Source organism: Leopardus geoffroyi, chromosome D4 (genome assembly GCF_018350155.1).
Source record: "Leopardus geoffroyi isolate Oge1 chromosome D4, O.geoffroyi_Oge1_pat1.0, whole genome shotgun sequence".
NCBI lineage: Eukaryota > Metazoa > Chordata > Mammalia > Carnivora > Felidae > Leopardus > Leopardus geoffroyi.
In genome coordinates this window covers 16,720,391-16,739,690 of record NC_059342.1, presented here as the reverse complement: position 1 = coordinate 16,739,690, position 19,300 = coordinate 16,720,391, and the positions used below count along the sequence as shown (strand labels likewise).

General features: G+C 41.3%; 1 protein-coding gene and 1 long non-coding RNA gene across 3 annotated transcripts in view; one reads left to right on the top strand and one right to left on the bottom strand.

Moving 5' to 3' along the window:
* Positions 1-9,059: 9,059 nt before the first annotated feature.
* RORB (RAR related orphan receptor B) overlaps positions 9,060-19,300 on the bottom strand; it is a 199,584-nt gene continuing 189,343 nt past the window's right edge. For both annotated transcript variants that reach the window (XM_045470256.1, XM_045470255.1), the window contains exon 10: positions 9,060-16,573. In XM_045470256.1, the coding sequence (XP_045326212.1) occupies positions 16,418-16,573 (156 nt within the window). In that variant the 3' untranslated portion in view covers positions 9,060-16,417. The remainder of the gene's footprint in view (positions 16,574-19,300) is intronic.
* Positions 17,123-18,873, top strand: LOC123593780. Its single transcript, XR_006710497.1, has 3 exons — positions 17,123-17,180; positions 18,174-18,268; positions 18,627-18,873. It is a non-coding gene; the product is annotated as an uncharacterized LOC123593780 (long non-coding RNA).

Here is a 19,300-nt window from a genome sequence, read left to right as displayed (position 1 = left end):
AACTGGACCACTTTCTTATACCATACACAAAAATAAATTCAAAATGGATGGAAGACCTAAATGTGAGACAGGAAACCATCAAAATCCTAGAGGAGGAGAATAGAATCAGCAACCTCTTTGACCTTGGCCCCAGCCACTTCTTACTAGACATGTCTCCAAAGGCAGGGAAAATAAAAACAAATGAACTATTGGGACCTCATCAAGGTCCCAAAAAAGCTTCTGTAAAGCAAAGGAAACAATCAGCAAAAATAAAAGTGGCCTATGGAATGCGAGAAGATAGTTGCAAATGACATATCTGATAAAGGGTTACTATCCAAAATCTAGAAAGAACTTACCAAACTCAACACGCAAAAAACAAATAATCCAGTTAAGAAACGGGCAGAAGACATAAATAGATACTTTTCTAAAGAAGACATCTGGATGGCTAATAGACACATGAAAAGTTGTTCGACATCACTCGTCACAGGGAAATGCAAATCAAAACCGTGGTAAGATAGCACTTCACACCTGTCAGAATGGCTAAAGTTCACAACACAGGAAACGACAGATGTTGGTGAGGATGAGGAGAAAGAGGAACTATTTTTCACTGTAGGTGGGAATGCAAACTGGAGCAGCCACTCTGGAAAACAGTATGGAGTTTCCTCAGAAAGTTAAAAATAGAACTACCTTACAACCCAGAAATAGCATCGCTAGGTATTTGCCCAAATGATACAAAAATACCAATTTGAAGGGATAGATGCACCCTGATGTTTACAGCAGCACTATCAACAATAGCCAAACTATGAAGGATCCCAAATGTGCATCGATTGATGAATGGATAAAGAAGATGTGGTATATATATATAACGGAATATTAGCCATCAAAAAAGAATAAAATCTTGCCATTTGCAATGACATGGACGGAGCTAGAATGTATTATTGTAGGTGAAATAAAGCCAGTCAGAAAAAGACAAATACCATATGATTTCACTCATACGAGGAACTTAAGAACAAAACAGATGAACACAGAGGAATGAAAAAAGAGAGAGAGAAAGAGAAGCAAACCACAAGAGGCTCTTAACTATAGAGAACAAACTGAGTATTGATGGAGGGAGGTGGCTGGGGGATGGGCTAGATGGGTAGTGAGTGTTAAGGAGGGCACTTGTTATGATGAGCACTGGGTGTTGTATGTAAATGATGAATCACTAAATTCTCCTGAAACCAAGATTACCGAATATGTAAACTAACTAGAATTTAAATCACAACTTGAATCAAACCACAAAAATAAAAATAAGCTTTCTATTAGGCATTCCAGATCTTTTGTAACCAGCCTACTTTTGACTTTTTTTCTACTAATCTTCCACCATTGCTCACCATCAATTCAATTGTCTAAGGATCCAGGCAGGTTAGGAAATGAGTAGAGAGCAAAACTAGAGAAAACCCATCTTTTCTAAAGGGACAATTTTTCCAGATGAGAATATGGGAACATTGTTGTTAGATCTTCTGTTTTGTATAAAAGAATCTGGAGATTCTGATTTCATATGAAATTTACTATTTAAGTAAAGCCCAAACAAAATGTGTCTGAGGGTCATATTCAGATCACAGCTACCAGTGCTCCATGTTATAGACTTCTCACTGTTTTTGCACGTTCTTTTCCCCCAACTGGAAATATTCCTTTTTCTGACAAACATCATGTCACACAGCTCAGGGCTCAGTTCAATTGGCACTGTTTCTCTGGATCGCCCCATTTTCTCCTACAGCGATTCCCAAATAGATATAATTACTCCTTCTTTCCGGTTATCCGAACCCTCTGTTTAAACACTTTGAAATGTGTCACTGCTTTTGTTAGCTGGTCTATCCACCCCACTTTGCTATGCCATGAAAATCTCAAGGACAGGGGCCATGCTAACCGCCTTTTTATCCTCTGGATCTGGTATAATGCTTAGTGCATAGTAAGCACTCAATGTTTTATTGAATGGATGAGGGAAATAGACATGACTTTGGGATGTGAGGCCTGAGCTCAGCTTTTTTTCTGCTTAACTTTTATACGTTATTTCAGTTTGTTTTGTTTTGTTTTTACAGTTGATCGCAATGCCTTGCCTTTTGGCAGTTGTTATCCCTGACCTCTAGGGAAAAGCATAAAAGTAGCTAATACAATCTATGTGAAAAACTAGTGTGGAAAAACAATTTACTAGTTGTTTTGAACAAATGTCTGGGCTCTTTCGTTGAAGAGTTTATCTTTAAAGAGTATTTTACTGCACAGTCCATTGAGGGCAAACGTTTGTTCTTGCCAGGGTGAAGGGGAATGTGTGAGTGAGGTAAAAGCTGGATATTGGACAGAACAGTCTAGATAGCACCCGGGACTCCTCTCCAAAATGTGAATTAGAAAGAGTAATCTGACTGCTACCTTGAATCTGTCTGGATAAGAGATTTAAAATCTAAGAAATAGAGAAGTATTTCCCATAGAGCGATGCAATTTAACTATCTGAGGGTTGAGTCTCCACAAGTTCATACAACATTACTTGTAGGAATGTAATTCTTAATTTCAGGGGGGAAACAGTATTTTGGAAAGGAGAATTTGGAGAGAGAAAACTTAAAACCCCCATCTCCTCACTAACCTGGAATAATCAATTTTAATTAAAAAAAATCAATAAGGATGAAATTTTATTGTAGTTGGATGATGTAGAATTAAGTCCTACACCAGGGGATTTTTTACAGGGGGATATCATTTTAATAATTAATATTTTTATGACTGGTTTCTCCAAGACTCAAAACATCTTAGGGCTCAGTTACTTTAAGAACAAAACAAAAGCAACAGTTTCCATGTGTGTATCATGTTTTTATCTTGTCTGGTATGTGCACAGGGAGTTTCACTGTGTAATGAGCAAGAATTCCCTAATCATGTGGATGTGGGGCTTGTGGAGGGAGAGTTTCTGCAGTCTGAGGGTCATGAGAGTTACCATTTATCTGGGGAGAGTCTTTCCTGACTTTGCTTCCCTCACTTATCTACCCCCCAACCCTCAGTCAGCTCCATCCCACCTTAAAATGGCATTCCCCAACCCCCCAAGATGTCAGAGAGCTGCAGGGTTTCAGGTTTGTAAAGTGTGGTGAGGATGGAAAGTACCAAGGAGGAAGTTGTTAACACATTCTAGATGATACTAAATAGTATCAGTATGGATCACAGCTCAGGTAAAACTTTCCTGCCACTTGGCAGATGGAAAGGATTGTTAATTCCCTTCTCCATCCTGCTGGTTAAATATTTTTAGCTGGCTGTGAGGAAGTATAAATTCTCGGTTCATGTTTGGATAGAGAAGTGGGACATTTCGTATCTGGGAAAAGTACATGGAAGGATGACGGAGGGTTTGGGATTGGCCAGCCATATTTGAATCTCGGAATTCACACTTAATTCACTTACCTCTTAAATGCCTCCTATAGCATTCTTTAAACAACTTTATTTCTTCCCTCTACCCCGTTATTTTCTCATGCTGCTTCACCCTCTTTCCTTTGCATTCTGAACAAGTTGTGTGATGTGTGGATTATTGGTTCACACAGGTGTTCAAGAAAAACCTTTATTTTCTTGAGATCGATTTTGAGTGTCATCTCATTGAGTGGGTGGGAAACTACAAAATATCATTGGAATGAACACTATATGAGAGGAAGTAACTTGTCTGTTTGTTCATTACTTCTTCCCTAGTTTTTATCAGCTGAATCGTGTCTCTTAAAAAACAAACCACAAAATATTTTGGCTTCTTAACCCCCGGTACCTCAGAATGTGATCCTTAGATATAGGGGCTTTATAGTGGTTATTGAATTAAATTGAGCTCATTAGGGTGGTTCCCAATCCCATATGACATATAAAAAGAGGAAATTTGGACACAGATACATGCACAGGGTGCATGCCAGGTGAAGGTGAAAGCAGACATTGGGATGATTTCCAGAAAACCTGAGAGGTTAAGTGAGAGGCATGGAACAGATTCTTTCTCACAGCCCTCAGAGGAAACCAACCCTGCCGCCATGTTGATCTTGGATTTATAGCCTCCAGAACTGTGAGACAATACATCTCTGTCATTAAACCACCCAGTCTGTGGCTCTTTATTACAGCAGCCCTAGTGAACTATTATTGTAACGACTGACACACTGGCTGGCCGTGGTAGGTGCTTAATAAATAAGAGCTGAATGAATTAATAACTGGTGTCCCCCTCACAGGGGAGGTCTCTGCCAGGCCTAGAAATTGGGACTAAGTGCCTGTGTTCTAGTCAACATAATCACTGTGTGTATCTTCATGATCCAAACCTCGAAGATGAACATTCTCTTCTTTGGTGTTCTGTGTGAGACAGAATCATCCTTGCTGGGACAGGGACGTAGGAGCCTGGGACTCAGCTTTCTACTTTGTAAAAATCCTTGAAGTAAGGAATTGAGAGCCTAAGGTGTGAGTTTGAACCCGAGGAGGGAAAATGGAAAAACACAGATGAATTTCTCAAGAACAGTCTTTCCACAATAGCCAGAAATTGTTCAATTCTTCACATAAAAGGTTTGGGATCAGGTCTTCTCTCCTGTGGGTCAATAGCACAAATCAATGTGTATTAAGTATGTCTTTTTATTGTGATGCTTTGACATTTGGGGCCTTGCTGCCCCTGCAAAGACTAAAGACTCCCCCCTCCCAGGGCTAACCAGTTCCTAGGATAGTAAATGATGCCCAGAAGTGATCCCTTCAAATGTCTAGTGGCCAGTTGGAGCCCCTGCCCCAACCACTTCTTGTACTGCGTTCTCACAATCTGCTTACTGTCCCCCCTCCCACCCTAATTATCCAGGGGCCAGGTATGGAGGAGGACTAGAGACGGTTCCTATACCCCAGAGCCTGCTGAGATTATCCAGATCCAATGTTCTAAATTAGTCAATCCTAAACCTGCTCATCTTGCCTCATCAGTTCCTTGCCACGGAAACCACAAGAAAAGCTCTTTCCTGGTTTCTCCCCCATTCCTTCTGCCTTCTGACCAACCTGGTGCTTCCCCACATGGCATGGCATGACATGGGTGCCCCCTTCTCTTGGGGACTGTTGGCAACAAACTCTTCAATGGTCACTATCTCCTGATCAGTTGGCCTCACTGTACCTGAATAATAATAAAACCTAGGTTTTAAAACACAGGTGTCTACAAAGGCCATGTTCTAAATGCACATATGACTTCTACCATTGATATGGACAGAATCCCCAGTTGCCCCTCATGTCACTGATAAGCGTTACTGGTTGTTCTGAAGAGGTTCTTCAAATGAACAATACTTGTTATGAGCAGGTTATGTTGTGAGAGATGTCTGGGATAACTGTGAATTTTTAGTGTGTGCAAAGGAAGACTGGGGGTCGGAAGTGAGAGATGTATTTTATTTAAGGCATTGATATGGTAAAGAGGTTTAGTCACACAGTGCTCGGCTTAGTCTCAATAAACCAAACCAGCTTTTTTACTGGGGGTAAAAGATAGGACAAAGAAGATTTTGTCTATTTTTTAAAATTATTATTATTTTTTTAACGTTTATTCATTTTTGAGAGTCAGGGAGAGAGGGTGAGTGGGGAAGGGGCAGACACACACACACACACACACACACACACACACATACACATACACACACACACACACACACACAGAATCTGAAACAGGCTCCAGGCTCTGATCTGTCAGCGCGGAGCCTGACATGGGGCTCGAACTCACTGACCATGAGACCGTGACCGGAGGTGAAGTCGGATGCTTGACTAACTGAGCCACCCAGGTGCCCCTGCTTTTGTCTCACTATTAAGAAATTTATTAAATAATTAACAGTGTTTTTAAAAAACAAAACAAAAAAACCAGAATGGCAATGATGAATGAATGACGAGTGATAATGACTTCAAGAGTAGAGTTAAATAGAGAATAAATGACCATCTGTAGGAGTATCCTGTAGTTGTTTTTGTAGTTGGTAGATTGGTCGTAATAAAATTGATCATTTATAGTTATTTGTATTATGTCTGTGTCCTCTTGTATATCCACCTCTCTTGGACCCTAAGAGCAGAGTCTAATCTCTATCTGTCATATTTCATGATTTGTTATTTCTGGTGAACAGTGCCCGGCATACAGGAGCGGAAATAAATATTTGTTGAATAAATGTTTGTTGCAGTACCTGGTAGGAAATGAAATGAGAGACTTTCTTGGATGCCTTTCACATTGGTGTCGGGACTGCTAAGTGTTTCTAAACCCTGGTTTCCTTTACCCTGTGGCCGTACAGGTGGACAACATTCCCCACAACCTTTACTGTTGTTAAGCCAGGGGCCTAAATCTGATTGGTGGAATGTGGGTAGACCAGGTCCATCCAAACCTACTGGGTAATCTCGAATGCTCTCTCTTGCTTTCCACATCTCCTGGCCACACGCAAAGTAGCCAGTGACTAAGAAGACGTGTAAGATGAGATTTGGCTTACCACTTTGCTGCAACGGGAATGCATGATTACAACTGTAATAATTTCCATCTCTTAAAAAGCAGTAACTCCACTAAAATTTCTTACTTGTACAGTGAAATAGCTAAATAAGTGATCTGTTCTCCAGATTCTCTTTCTCTTTTTTTTAAATAATATTTTATAATGTTTATTTATTTTTGAGAGAGAGAGAGAGAGAGCACAAGCAGGGGAGGGGCAGAGAGATAAAGGGAGACACAGAATCCGAAGCAGACTCCAGGCTCGGAGCTGTCAGCATGGAGCCTGACATGGGGCTTGAACCCACAAACCGCGAGACCATGACCCGAACTGAAGTCAGACACTTAACCGACTGAGCCACCCAGGTGCCCCAGATTCTCTTCTTTTTGACTGAGACTTTGTGATTTGATCAGACCAGACTGGGGGATTTGAGAGGGGTATACCAAGCCCGGGCTATTATGTCCAATTTGTTTTACAAATTGGGCTCCCTGGTTTTTCTTTATTTGTTTTTGTTTTTGTTTTTGTTTCTTGCACAGCTGAGTCTTCTGTGAAAATCTGGGAAGTTATGTCTAACCTCTAATAGCCACTCAGGCTCCTTCTCTTATTGCTTTTGGTTAAATCTTTCGAGAAAAGAGGAGAAAGAACATTCTTCTGGTGCCCTTTGCCGAGGGACTGCCATTTACACTTTCCCTGCTTATGGTAAAAAACATGTCTAAATGGGGTGCCTCTGCAAGAAGGTGATTTGCTCAAGGGTAAAACCAGTGACATGACAGCAAGTAGCTGGGAAGCTAAAATTACAAAAGGAAAATGGACTTCAATACATGTAGTGGACACATGTATTCAGTGCTTACACAATGCCATGCCCTGCTTCATGAACTCGGGAGATTTAAAGATCTGTGAGACATAGCTGTAAAGAATTTTTACAGTATCTTATTTTACAGTAATAGTTATTCAACCAGTTATGCTTACCAAGGTCAAGTTCTGAAAACAGTGAGAGAAAACTTGTGTAGCCCGGTGGCTTGGTCATGTGAGACACCCCCTGCCTCCCACCAAGTTGGCATTAGGGATCCGCTTCACTTCTGCTTCTCTGATTGCGTCAGGCATCTGCTGCCATGTAGAGTATGGTGACAAACCCTGGCCACTGCTTTGCTCTCCCAAATGTCTCATGCACTCTAGTGTGGTGTGACGATGGGGACATGTCGCCAGTTCTTACTCTTAAATAGAGAAGAGAATCTATGGATGGAACAAAGCTGTGCACACAAAAAATGGCTTACTTCATAATTTTTGATAATGCTATCAAAGGTTAGTAACTGTCATCCTGTGTGGTCCAACCGGAGTTGAAAAGGGTGAAGTTTCATTTTGTGTTTCATTGCTCCCTCGATCTAGGTTTCTGGAAAAAAAAAAAAAAAAGATGATTTTACAGTAAAGAGTTTTTTTGTCAATTGTTGGTGCCAATTGGCATGAGCCTGGGATAGGTGGAGATAATATATGTGCTGTCTCCGACCAGTCATTTGAAGACCTGATCAGAAACCATGGGACAGACATGGTGCTCTAACAGAAAGATCGGGGAGGTTCTGTTTTTGTGTCCTCTGATCAGGGCCCCATGCAATCTGGAGGTCTGGAAAAGAGACGTTGCTTGAAACATTCTGCAAGGATTTCCACTGTTTCCAAAGACTGAAGTTGGGAGGAACGTTACCGAAGGCTCTCTAAGGCTTATCTTGTTGTGTGGGTCAGTGCCTTCAGTTTTAAAATCTGTTAAATCTTGCTTTAAGCTATTATTCTTGGAGCATTTCAGCTCTAGCGACGCCAACATGCAACAAACTCCAAGCACCTGAACAATCACCAGCCTCTCTCAGAATTGCCTTTTTCAGCATCTCTGAGAGTCTGTGATTATCCTCAATTACTTTCTACCACATCTCCGCATAAAACTCACGGTGTTCATATGTCGGAGCATTGAATTTGGTGATGGAGCAGCGTGGTCTTGCTTTGTTAGGAAAAATCAGACCGAGAGACTTCATCATTAGTTATTATCTGAAAGCTTTCATCAGACATAGGGATTGTCACATTTATTGTAAACCTGCGGCAAGAGGTTCCAACAAAGTGTTTGCAGAGGCGTTGCTACGGCTTTGCTAGTTGGGGCTTTCTTTCATGAAAATTCTAGAAAAGGAGGGCCACCATCTTTGAGAGCTGCTGTTCTTATTTCTTTAAATTTCATTATTTATTTATTTATTTTTATTTTTGAGGGGTGGGGGAGAGAATGAGCAGGGGGCAGGGACAGAGGTGGGGGGAGAGAAAGAGAACCTTAAGCAGTCTCCATGCTCAGCATGGGCTCAATTCCATGACCTTGGGATCATGACCCGAACCAAAATCAAGAGTTGGATGCTCAACCGACTGGGCCATCCAGGTGCCCCGCTGCTGCTTTTAATTGTAACTACAGTGAAGTGTGGGTCTTCTCTCAATGAGCACTTCTAACTCAGGCCAGGTCCATGAGGGCAGAAGAACTGCCAGAAAGAAATTACCCATGATTTCTTGGAAAAGGGGCAACTCTGTAGGTGAGGGCCCATGGGATAATGTTTTGAAAGCCAAATTTGTCTTTTTCATTCCCTCCTCGTTCCCTGTCAGGGGAAAGAAAACGACTAGGCAAGATTTTCATCTTTTTCTTCTTTTAATTTTGTTCAGCATTAAAGGAGGGAACTTCATAAACATTGATTGTCATTTACAGAAAACATTCAGAAATCATGTGTGCATTATCAGGGAATGCTAACAGTATTCAACTAATAATTTACAGGACATAAAATAAGGACAAAAACCTATTACATTCTAAAGTAATATAAAACTCTTTTTTTTAATTGTTAGGGAGTGCTGTTTTATTCTAGTATATTTATAATAAAAAAAACCCAAAACAACAACTCAATGCTTACTTCCTAAATGACTCAGGCTGCAGTTTTACTCACGTACACAGAAATTAGGGCTTATATATTAAACAAGGAGAGAGAAATCAGAAAATTGTAGATTTTAAAACTATGTCACTGGGTTTATTTGTGGTTTGCCTTTTGCCTCTATAGGCCAATAATAATAGTAATATACGGTAATAGTGTAATTAAGCTCCAGAAAAATCAATGGTGACTATGGGAGGCATTATTCTTTTTTAAAAAAGTACAATTAATATGCTTTTTAGAGTGAATGCTTTTATTTTTATGTATGTTTGGCAATGCAACTCTTGTGCATTGCCAGCAACGGTGTGCATGCTAACAAGAGATGTCAGGGGCACCTCACGGCCGCCCCTCAAGGTGCGATCCTGGTCGGTAGGTACAGCCGAGCCCCCGACAGTCCCCGGTTCCCAACCGCTGGGGGACTTGGAGTCATTCTTCACTTTAGACGTGCAGGTTGGAGCTAACATAAAAATTAAATTTCTGAATGTTGGAAGCATATGAAAATCATTTCTCTCAATCCTAAAAGCAGGGAAGCATTGTCAGGGATTTAAAAAATACTGGAAAGTCTCATTTAAATCTAAATATCTTTTTTTTTTATTATAAATCGATCATCATAAAATACTAGCCTTTTAAAGTCCTATTTGGGATGCAGGAAAAGCATCAGGTTCATCGGACTTGCTCCTGCCTGTGTTGTTAGAGCTCATATCACCTTCGATCTTCCTCCCTCTTGGGCTCTCCCCCAACCCTCCCCCAGGTTCTTTACAGCATTTATTTGGTGAAGGTCAGTTATGGCTTCAGCGAATGAGTGATCTGACCTCAGGCTACTAATACGAAATAAACGTGTATAAAAATATTTTGTTCATCAGAAAGCAGAGTTTGTGTTCCTTAAGCTAGTCCATGCAGAAAGGATTTGGACAAAGCCATTTGCTACAAGGAAAGATGACTTATTCAGGCAATGTGTTTTTTTGTTTTGTTTTGTTTTGCTTTTGTTTTTGTTTTCTTTTTAACTTTCCTTTTTCACGTCGTCTAGTTCAGATAGCGTTTGCAGGTCTTAGAGGCCAATCTTCAGTACAAATTCTTTGGAGCACATCTAATCGACAGCCCTGTCCCTTTCTCAGCTGTATTACAAAAAGAAGTGTACACATGACACCAATGGCCCGTCAAGATACTTAACCTGTTTACAACCAGTTTCTGAGAAGTACATAACACGCAGAAAGGAAGCAAGTACATATTTGCTCTTTGTTGGTTTTCCCCCTCTAAAAAAATTGTTACAAAGTCTTAAGCTTAAACAGAGACATAGAAAAATCAGTGTATTCACTGTCTCCAGTTATTTACAGCAAAAATTACAGAGACAGCATACATTGTATTAGACCTTCCACAAGCATATATTAAAAGTAATTACATTTGAAAAAATATTTTTATTTTTCCTCTACATTTCTACAATACATACTCAGTTTTCTGTGGGTGTGGTTTTCATTCTTGTGTGTGTGGTTCCTCGGGTGGAGGAGACAGGACTGTGCTTGGGTGTGGGGTCTGTAGCTTTTCAGACATACCTAACGTGTGTCACGACAGAGGCACGCAGATGTCCTCCGTCAGCTACTGCCAGAAGAGTATGGTTTCATACAGGGATCGCGCTGCCCAGCTGGGGTGTAGACACCCCGTGCCTCCCTCAACTGGGGGCTTTTTCAATTCTGGTAACCTTGTGCTTTAGTTTTGGCCATGAGAACAATCACTGAGCTGCTTCTTCTGACCCACTGGAGGTCGTGCTTACAGTCATGCAGGAGGCAAAGATTACTATGGCCAATTCACTTCGAAGGGATCTCAGCAGCTTAGGCAAAAAGTGCACAGACAGATGACCTCCATCTGTTGCATAGGAATCTGAGGTCCCGCACTTCAGAACACGGAGGGGACTACATTATCACGACTATAGGATAAATTCTGCGGATACGACTAAGGGAAAAATGAAAACTTGTCACAGATAGTGAAGCCACACATTTAAAGAGACACACCGAGACTCAAAAACGTAAAAGTCGTGCATTTGACGTTCAGAAAAAAGTGGCAAGAAATCTAACCACCTGGCTCTGTGAAGCTAAGAGTTTGGGCAAGGCAAATAGAAATGTCCTTTATATGCCATCGTTAAATGAATTGTCTTCATTTTTAGACTGCTGTGTTTTCAACGGAACTCTTACTATGTCCTCCGGTAGTGATAGTCAAATATGGAAACCAAATTGAGTATCAGTGGGCAAGAGTTCTGCCCCCACCCCCCCAATTCATTCTGAGTCCTGTCTGGCCAGACTTGCTGCCAGGAAACAGGCCCTTGGATTCAATTTTGTGCTAAACCAGAGGTTGCAAACTGTGAACCTTTTTCTGCACAGAGATGTATTTGTTTCGTCTGCATTAAGCTCTGAATCAACTGACATCACTTACAACTAGACAGATGTTATAAGATTCAGAAGCTTTAGCCACACTTGTGCTTTAGCTGACTATCGGATGTCCCTTTTCAGATGGGGCATTTCCTTGCCAGCTGGCCATTGGACTGCTTGCGCTCATTTGCATCGGCTCCCTGGCCCTTTTAGGCTCTTGGATTTTTAACTCTTGCTTTAAGGGAACACGTGCCTCTGGTCCTGAGACCTGGCCCCTGCCTGCCCCTCCAAAAATAGGTGGTCAACTCTTGTCTAAAGGCCCATGTGGTTTCCCATATCAGGTTGCTGCTTTTATTAACAGCTGGAAACAGAAAATTAAATACTACTTCGTCTAAAGCAGATGGTGGGCTTTTTTTGTCTTCTTTATACAGGGGGCTTTGTGCAAAGTTTCACTACAGATGCATACTTTCAAGTTATTGCTGTTCTATTGAACGGTGGCTCTGTCAGGGCACAGGCATCCTTGCCTGAATTCACTGCCAATTGTAGTAACTTCATTGGAAGCGAAAGTGTATGGAGAAAAGAGAGTCAGGGAAAAGTTATTTCTTCTTATTTCCAATAGCAGTGGAATTTTTCCTTGCTTCTATAATAAATGGAAACAAAGAACATGGAACAGAACTGATATCATTTGCATCTGACTGATGTTTTTGAAAAAAGCTGGTTAAGTTTTAGGTTGTCCTTGGGACGGAAGAATCGCTTTTGCATTCAAGCCTGGTACGCTTGGGACTGTAGAGAGTGAGCGTGAGTTGACTAGCCATGTGCGTGGTTTTCTACAATTTAGCTTGACTGCTGTGAAGTTATGTGTCGAACAAGGCAGCTACGATAGGAAATGTACGGGTGTCTCCCTGGAATCTCTTATTCATGTCCAGAGTTGACTGTGATTTAGGGTGTCACAGATTGTGTCCAAGAAGTTGAATTACCCAAGAGACCACCACATTCTCTGTTTATACCTACACTGTGGTCCTTTATTCCAGAGTCCTGAAGACCAGTATTTCGACAAGGGAAATCCAGAAAGGGTATGTTTGTAAGGGACACCTCTACTCTCAGCTTTCAGTCTCCGGGGAAAAAAGAGCCACAGAATAAGGGACACAAAGATGACCCAAGTCACGGGCAGTAGGAGTTTGTGTGGCATATTAAACCAAATTTGGAATCCCTTCTTCTCCTACATTCCCTCCAGAATCACAGTGGAATTTGAATTCACACAGCTTTACCTCCCTTGTCAGATTCAGGTAATGCCACTCAGATTTCTTATTTTCCTTGCTCAGGACTTGTACAGGAAGCTTGGGGCTGCTTGGGAGAGACACATTCCTATTAACAGGGTAGCTGGATTATTTGGCTCTTAGCAGATTTCAGAAAATGAGGCTAAGTTGTCCTTATTCATGTGCAACTTTTCAACAAGTCCAAACAGTTAACAACACAAAGTTACTGCCTACTGTTCTGAAAGCCTTGTCAGAGAGGTTCTCTCCCTGGCGTATTTAATTTGTGCCATTTACGTTTTGTTGTCATTTTCCTGTTTTTTTTTTCCCCTCCTTCTTTTTTTTTTTCTTTTTCTTTTTTTTTTAATGAAACATCCCTGAGTGGTTACAGTGCAATATCTGTGCCAAGCAGTGATTGTCATTTACGAAGCAAGAAGTGAAACGTACAGATCATGGGTTCTTCCTCCCAGTGCCCGTTTTACCATGAAGGTGTGGTGAACATTTGGGAGTCTTCGTAGGGAAGGGACAGAGATTGCATGTGGTAAGGAAAGGCGATCTTAGCAAAATTTCAAAACACCTCGAGATGTAGTCACAGGAGGTGTTCAAAAAGGCAGCTTTTCAAGGCGTTTGTCGTTACCACTGAAAATGTGATTGGTGGTCTTTTAACGGACAGATTTGGCAACTGTGGCGAAAGATGGAAATCTCTTTTCTCAACCGAAGTGGGCTGAGCGTGTACTCGTTTCCACTGTTTTGTTCTGGTTCAGTCGCTAGCTGTTTCCTGTCCCCTAGCTTCAAAAGGTTCATGCGGTCCCAGTGAAATGCCTGCACTAGTAGAAACGACAAACACATTCAAATCGAGTACCTCCTGAGGCAAATGTGGGGAGCAATCCTTTTCCTACATCACCCATGGGGCAGGGAGGAAAAAATTCTCAGCCACTTCATCAACAGAACCAATTTAAACCCTCTAAGGTAAATTGGAGGAAACAAACGATTCCCTTTGCAACTGAGCGGGAATTACAGGCGGACGATGGAAAACACTAGGCCAACAGAACAATGAAAACAAAGTTTGACATAAGTTCAAAGCTCAAAGGGAAACACCAAGCAGACACGTTGAGCATTGCCTATCACAAGCCAATCATAAAACATACATTGCATTTGGAAACGGCTTGGTTTAATTGAGCGCCTTCCATTACCCTGTTTTCCTAGCAATCAGTAAAGTAATCTTTCCATTAGAAGGAAATATGACTCTTGGAATTAATTCTTTATACAAAGAGCTAGCAGGAGTGACATTTACACCAAAAAGAACTGAGTCTCTACAGCCACATAATAAGCAGTCTGCAGCTGTCTTCTTAGACACCGAAGGTAATTTGGTTCAATGTAGTTAAATTAATTGAATATAACAGTAGTTGAGAAAGAGAGTCATTATTTTAAAGCCTTTTTGTTTTTCCCCATTGGTTTAGCATTCATCAATCATGAGGTGGGAAAAGGCTCTGTTTTCTAGAGAAATGACTAGCACTACTGTCTGATCATCAACGAGGGGTTTTGTGGCCTTGCGGAGACAGCTCTCAAGACCACGTAACTTCAGGAGAGCGTCAGAGATTAAAAGGAAATCAAGGTTTCCACCGATGGAAACTACTGAGCAGGTGTGCGTGTGTGTGTTTGACGAGGAGAAAAGGGCGGGTCCTCGGGAGCTGGCTGCTGGGCTTTACTCACAGGACAGCGTGAATGTCACTGTGTTACATGAGGCTCTGCTCCGGCTTCCTTTTTAAAAACTCTTAATTTTGGATCGGCTAAGACCAAAGGCATAGGGCCTCTGGAGCACAGGCAGAACAAGCTGCTTGGGATTTATGCTTTTCTGGTATTCAGTTTGCTTGGGGAGCAGGTGGAGAGGTGAGACTTACACTAGGAAGTCTTAATACTCCAAGCCTCATATCCCCTCTTGTATTCTGTGTTTTTGACAAGTTGCTAAAAGAAAGAATCCCAGGCCAGACGGATGATCTAATTGCAAACTGCATAGGAAATAGTTTGGGCTTTGGGGTGTATTAGTTCTATGGAATAACTCCGATGTGTTTTCGTTATCTGTCAAGTTCTTGCTCTGTGTTTGTAGTACAGCACTTTGGAGTTGAGAGAAATTAGAGGACCCCCCCCCCCCCGCCGCTAGAAGGACATATCAAATCCTGCCTCCCCTTTTATTGCTGCTTTTTCTAACAAATGTAGCAAAGAGAGTGAATATAAAGAACCAAGCTCTTTCTACCTCTTCGTTGCCAAAAAAAAGCCCCCCAAAACAAAAAAAAAACCCTCAAAAAAACAAAAAATATCAAACCCAGACACAACAGGTTAGAGAAAAAATGTCTACATGAAATGGCATCGGGGCCCTGGGTTCTGGTTTCCTCTGTGACTCTAATTTTATTAGAAAAAAATTGCTGGTGGTCAAACCTACAGACTGCATTTCTCTGGTGACAACACAGTGAGCACCAAAATCAGTTTCTTTACCCACTTGAAATCCAAAGGAAAAAAAAAAGTGTTTTATGTGTCCTGGTGAAAAATAGGAAATAGTGATTGGTCAAAAAAGTCCTGGACTCCACAACGTTATCTGTGGCCGAATTCTTAAAACAGGAAAATGGCTCCAAATATTCCCCCCACCCCCCCCCCCACCCGCCGATATTTACCATCCTGACAAGGCTTTGATGTCATTGATAGAAACAGAGTTCTTATACAGAGGCCGTGCATTATATTTATTCCTTTGTAGACGTTATCTCTGAATTGGTACCATCCTGCCATCGACGATAGTTGAAGATTCTGGCTGGGAAAACAAAATCCTGATTGTCTAACATAAAGGTAACATATAACACAGAAGGTAAATAATATAAGAGAGCCTGACTGAACCTCCTTTGTTAGTATGTATGGGATTTTAGGTCACAGTGCATGTGCATGTATAAGTAATAGTCATATATAATATTCTCAGATATTATATGCTTATTACATACATGCACAGTGCTTTCCAAGACAGCTACAAATTTACACATGCATCAGCTATCTAAAAACATAGAAATAGGTAAGCCTATTAAGTGGAATTTTCTTAAATTATATTTGAACAATTAACAGGAAAAGTAATCATGTAAAGTACCGCTCTGTTCTTGTACGTATCTACAATAAAATTCTATAAACAGTTGTCTCCCGAAACATACCCGAATAAAATAAAATTAAAAAAAAAAGATAACACCCAGTGTCCTATATTCGTATATTTATGGTCATTTCAAAAACAAACAAATAAAAGAGCCCCACTCAGGTGCGTATTTACATTCTTCAAACTGTAGCGGTGAAAAATAATTCTATTAAGTGCAGGACATTCCTAATGTTGCAGTAGTGACATTTTTCTTAAGTCTTCATGAACACATTGCTTTTGTCTTAATGGTGACGCATTCCACGACTAGGAGACAGTTCTCTCGTTGCCTTCATTTGCAGACGGTGGCACAGTCAGGATTAAAGAGCTCCTTGTACAATGGAGGAAAGAGTGTATTCACTATGTCTGGATGTGATTGTTTAAATACCTGCAGCTTCTCCCCGTGCAAGTTGCAGACCGCCGTGATGGTTGGTATCTTGGCTATTAACTGCGGAGTCGGGAGACCAGGGTCGGGTGTTGTGGGGGGGGGGGGGGGACGGGGAGTAGGGGGGTGGGGAGAAACAAAAGGGGAAGCTCATTAGTGCTCTGGCTTCTGAATCAGGGTCCTTCCTGGCCTGGGATGAAGGAAAATGGTTTTGGGAAAAGACGTTCACAAAGAAAGAAGGCTCACTTTCAGCTTCTCCTTCCCAACAAAACAAAACAAAACGCACCTCCTACCCCCCTCGGGAAAATAGAGAAGGCAAGCCAGCGGGGCCAAGCTTCCTGAGTCACTGCTCTTAAATAAAATGTGTATGGGAGGTAGTCGAGTTTAATCGATACGAGTGGGTGCTTTGCAGCCAGGCTGACTGAGTCAGAATCCTGGTTCCAAAATAGCTAAATGGCTGTTTGGCTGTGAAATACTCGGTCTCAGCTTTCTTATTTGTAAAATGGGCCTACTCATATTGTTGTGTGCACTGAGGTAATTCATGTAAAAGTGGTAAGAACACTATAGGTGTGAAATGCAATTGGGAGCTAATATTATCTATTATTTCCCAAAGATTTTTATGATACGAACACGAGATTCTCGGTTTTGGAAGGCGACGTTGTTAGGAAAGGTAGGACCTAAACTGTACGAGCCGCGATCCGTAACTGTCAGGACTAGCCTGCCTGAATCTTTCTAGTTCTTTCCCACTGTAATGCATAGAATGAAACCTATATTTAATCAAGAGAGAATTTCAGAGGTCACTGGCACTTGCTTCCTTGAGGCATTTAAAAAACTCGTGGGGGAATATCCACTTACCATTGGTAGGTTTTATTGTATATGTATCATGCAGGACGTGATTTTATTTTATTTTTTTTGAGTTCAAATACCCAGAAGACATTTTAAAATGTCCACGGTTTGCAAAATGCTATAACGTTCTTAGAAGATGAACAGCTCTAGCTTTTCACATATTTATAATTTAGGAACATGTAGAATTCATCATTTCATGTCAAAATTAGCTTAAAACCAAGTATCATTGTGATCAAATTACTGTTGGAATCAGATGTGTTCTCATATAGAGAACACTCTCAGAAAAGATAAGCCTGATAGTTTATATAGCTGACCATAGGAACACTTGAAAGTGACTATAAAAATAAAATGAAATAAACCCCATCTAGTCATCAGTTAGGCTCATTGTGCCCCCTCCCCTATTCGGTAATAAGAAGCAATTTTCAGCCTTTGGACTAAAAGAGCAAATAGATAATTAGTTACTTTGTGGCTCTTCAAAATCAGAAATTTCCACATTTATTAACTTTCCTTTTAACAACTCATGACTATGTAACCACACTATGAACAATTCAAAATACCATAAGGATTAGAGCTGTTGACATATTCTTAAAGGGATCTAGAACACATAAAGAAATTTGGGGTGCGGACTTTCCATTTCCAGGGCTATTTAACGATAGGGGTAGCAAGAAGAAATGTGAAATCTTTGTTTATGGAATGGATGTTAAGTTTTAGACTGAGAATCCAGACTTTCTTTCCAACATTATGAGTTACTTAAACTCGTAGCAGGCACTCTGCTAGCCGCCAAAATGCTCAAGACAGTACGGTTCTTTGCTTACAGCCACCTTGTGAAGACAGATGTGAGTAACGTTACTACACAGTCAAAAGCAGACTGAAAACCTGCGGTGGGTGCCATGCAGGAATGATCTAGAAGTGGTAGGTAATAGGACGTTCTGACTTCTTCTGTCAGGCCAGGGAAGGCCTCCCTGAGAAAGTGCCATTTAAGCTGAGCTCTGAAGTAAAAGCAAGAGCCAAACAGATGTTGGGGTCCATGATATGCCGCAGGGCCAGGCATAAAGATGGCGTCGTGCTTAGCGCACTGGAAGAATTGAGCAGTATGGGTGAGCAGGTCTGAGGGAAAAGCTGGAGAGATGGACGTGACCAGAATACGCAAGTCTATGTTAAGACGCTTCGGAAGGGTTTCGGGCGAGCAAGAAAGATGATAAGAATCACACGATCAAAGAGTCACTTTGGTTCCAGGGTGGAAAATGGTGTCTTTTCTGTATTTTCACAGGTAAAGATTATCCCAGTGTCCACATAGCTAAAGTCCCTTGGGAAATCATCCAAGCTCTCTCAACCAACTGGTTCACACAGACGGAGACGACAATTTGGAACACTTCTTATACATGACGGTCTCCCTGAAATAGCTATTGAATGCAGGGAGGTTTTGAAAGCTTTCTATAATCATCTGCAGTTGAACTGATGCTATGCAGAGCTCCTGAAACTTCCAGATGTGATTCTATAATGACTGCCAACCTTTACTCTGCATAAGAATCACTGGGGTGCTTCCTAAAAATGCAGATTCCTGGGATCTACCCCTAGGGACTCTATTTCAGTAAGTCTGGGTGGAGCTGAGACTCCACATTTGAAACAAACATCTCCTGGGATACTGATGGACTCGGTCCATGGAATGGACATTAAAAGACACTATTATAGGGGCTTCTGGGGGACTCAGTCGGTTAAGCATCTGACTCTTGGTTTTGGCTCAGGTCATGATCTCACAGTTTCGTGAGTTCGAGCCCCGTGTGGGGCTCTGCTGGCAGCAGGGGACCTGCTTGGGGTTCTCTCTCTCCCTCCCTCTTTGCCCCTCCCCCACTTGCACTGTCTCTGTCTCTCTCAAAATAAATAAACTTAAAAAAAAACTATTACAGAGGTTCAAATCATATAAATTTACAACTAATTTTCAAA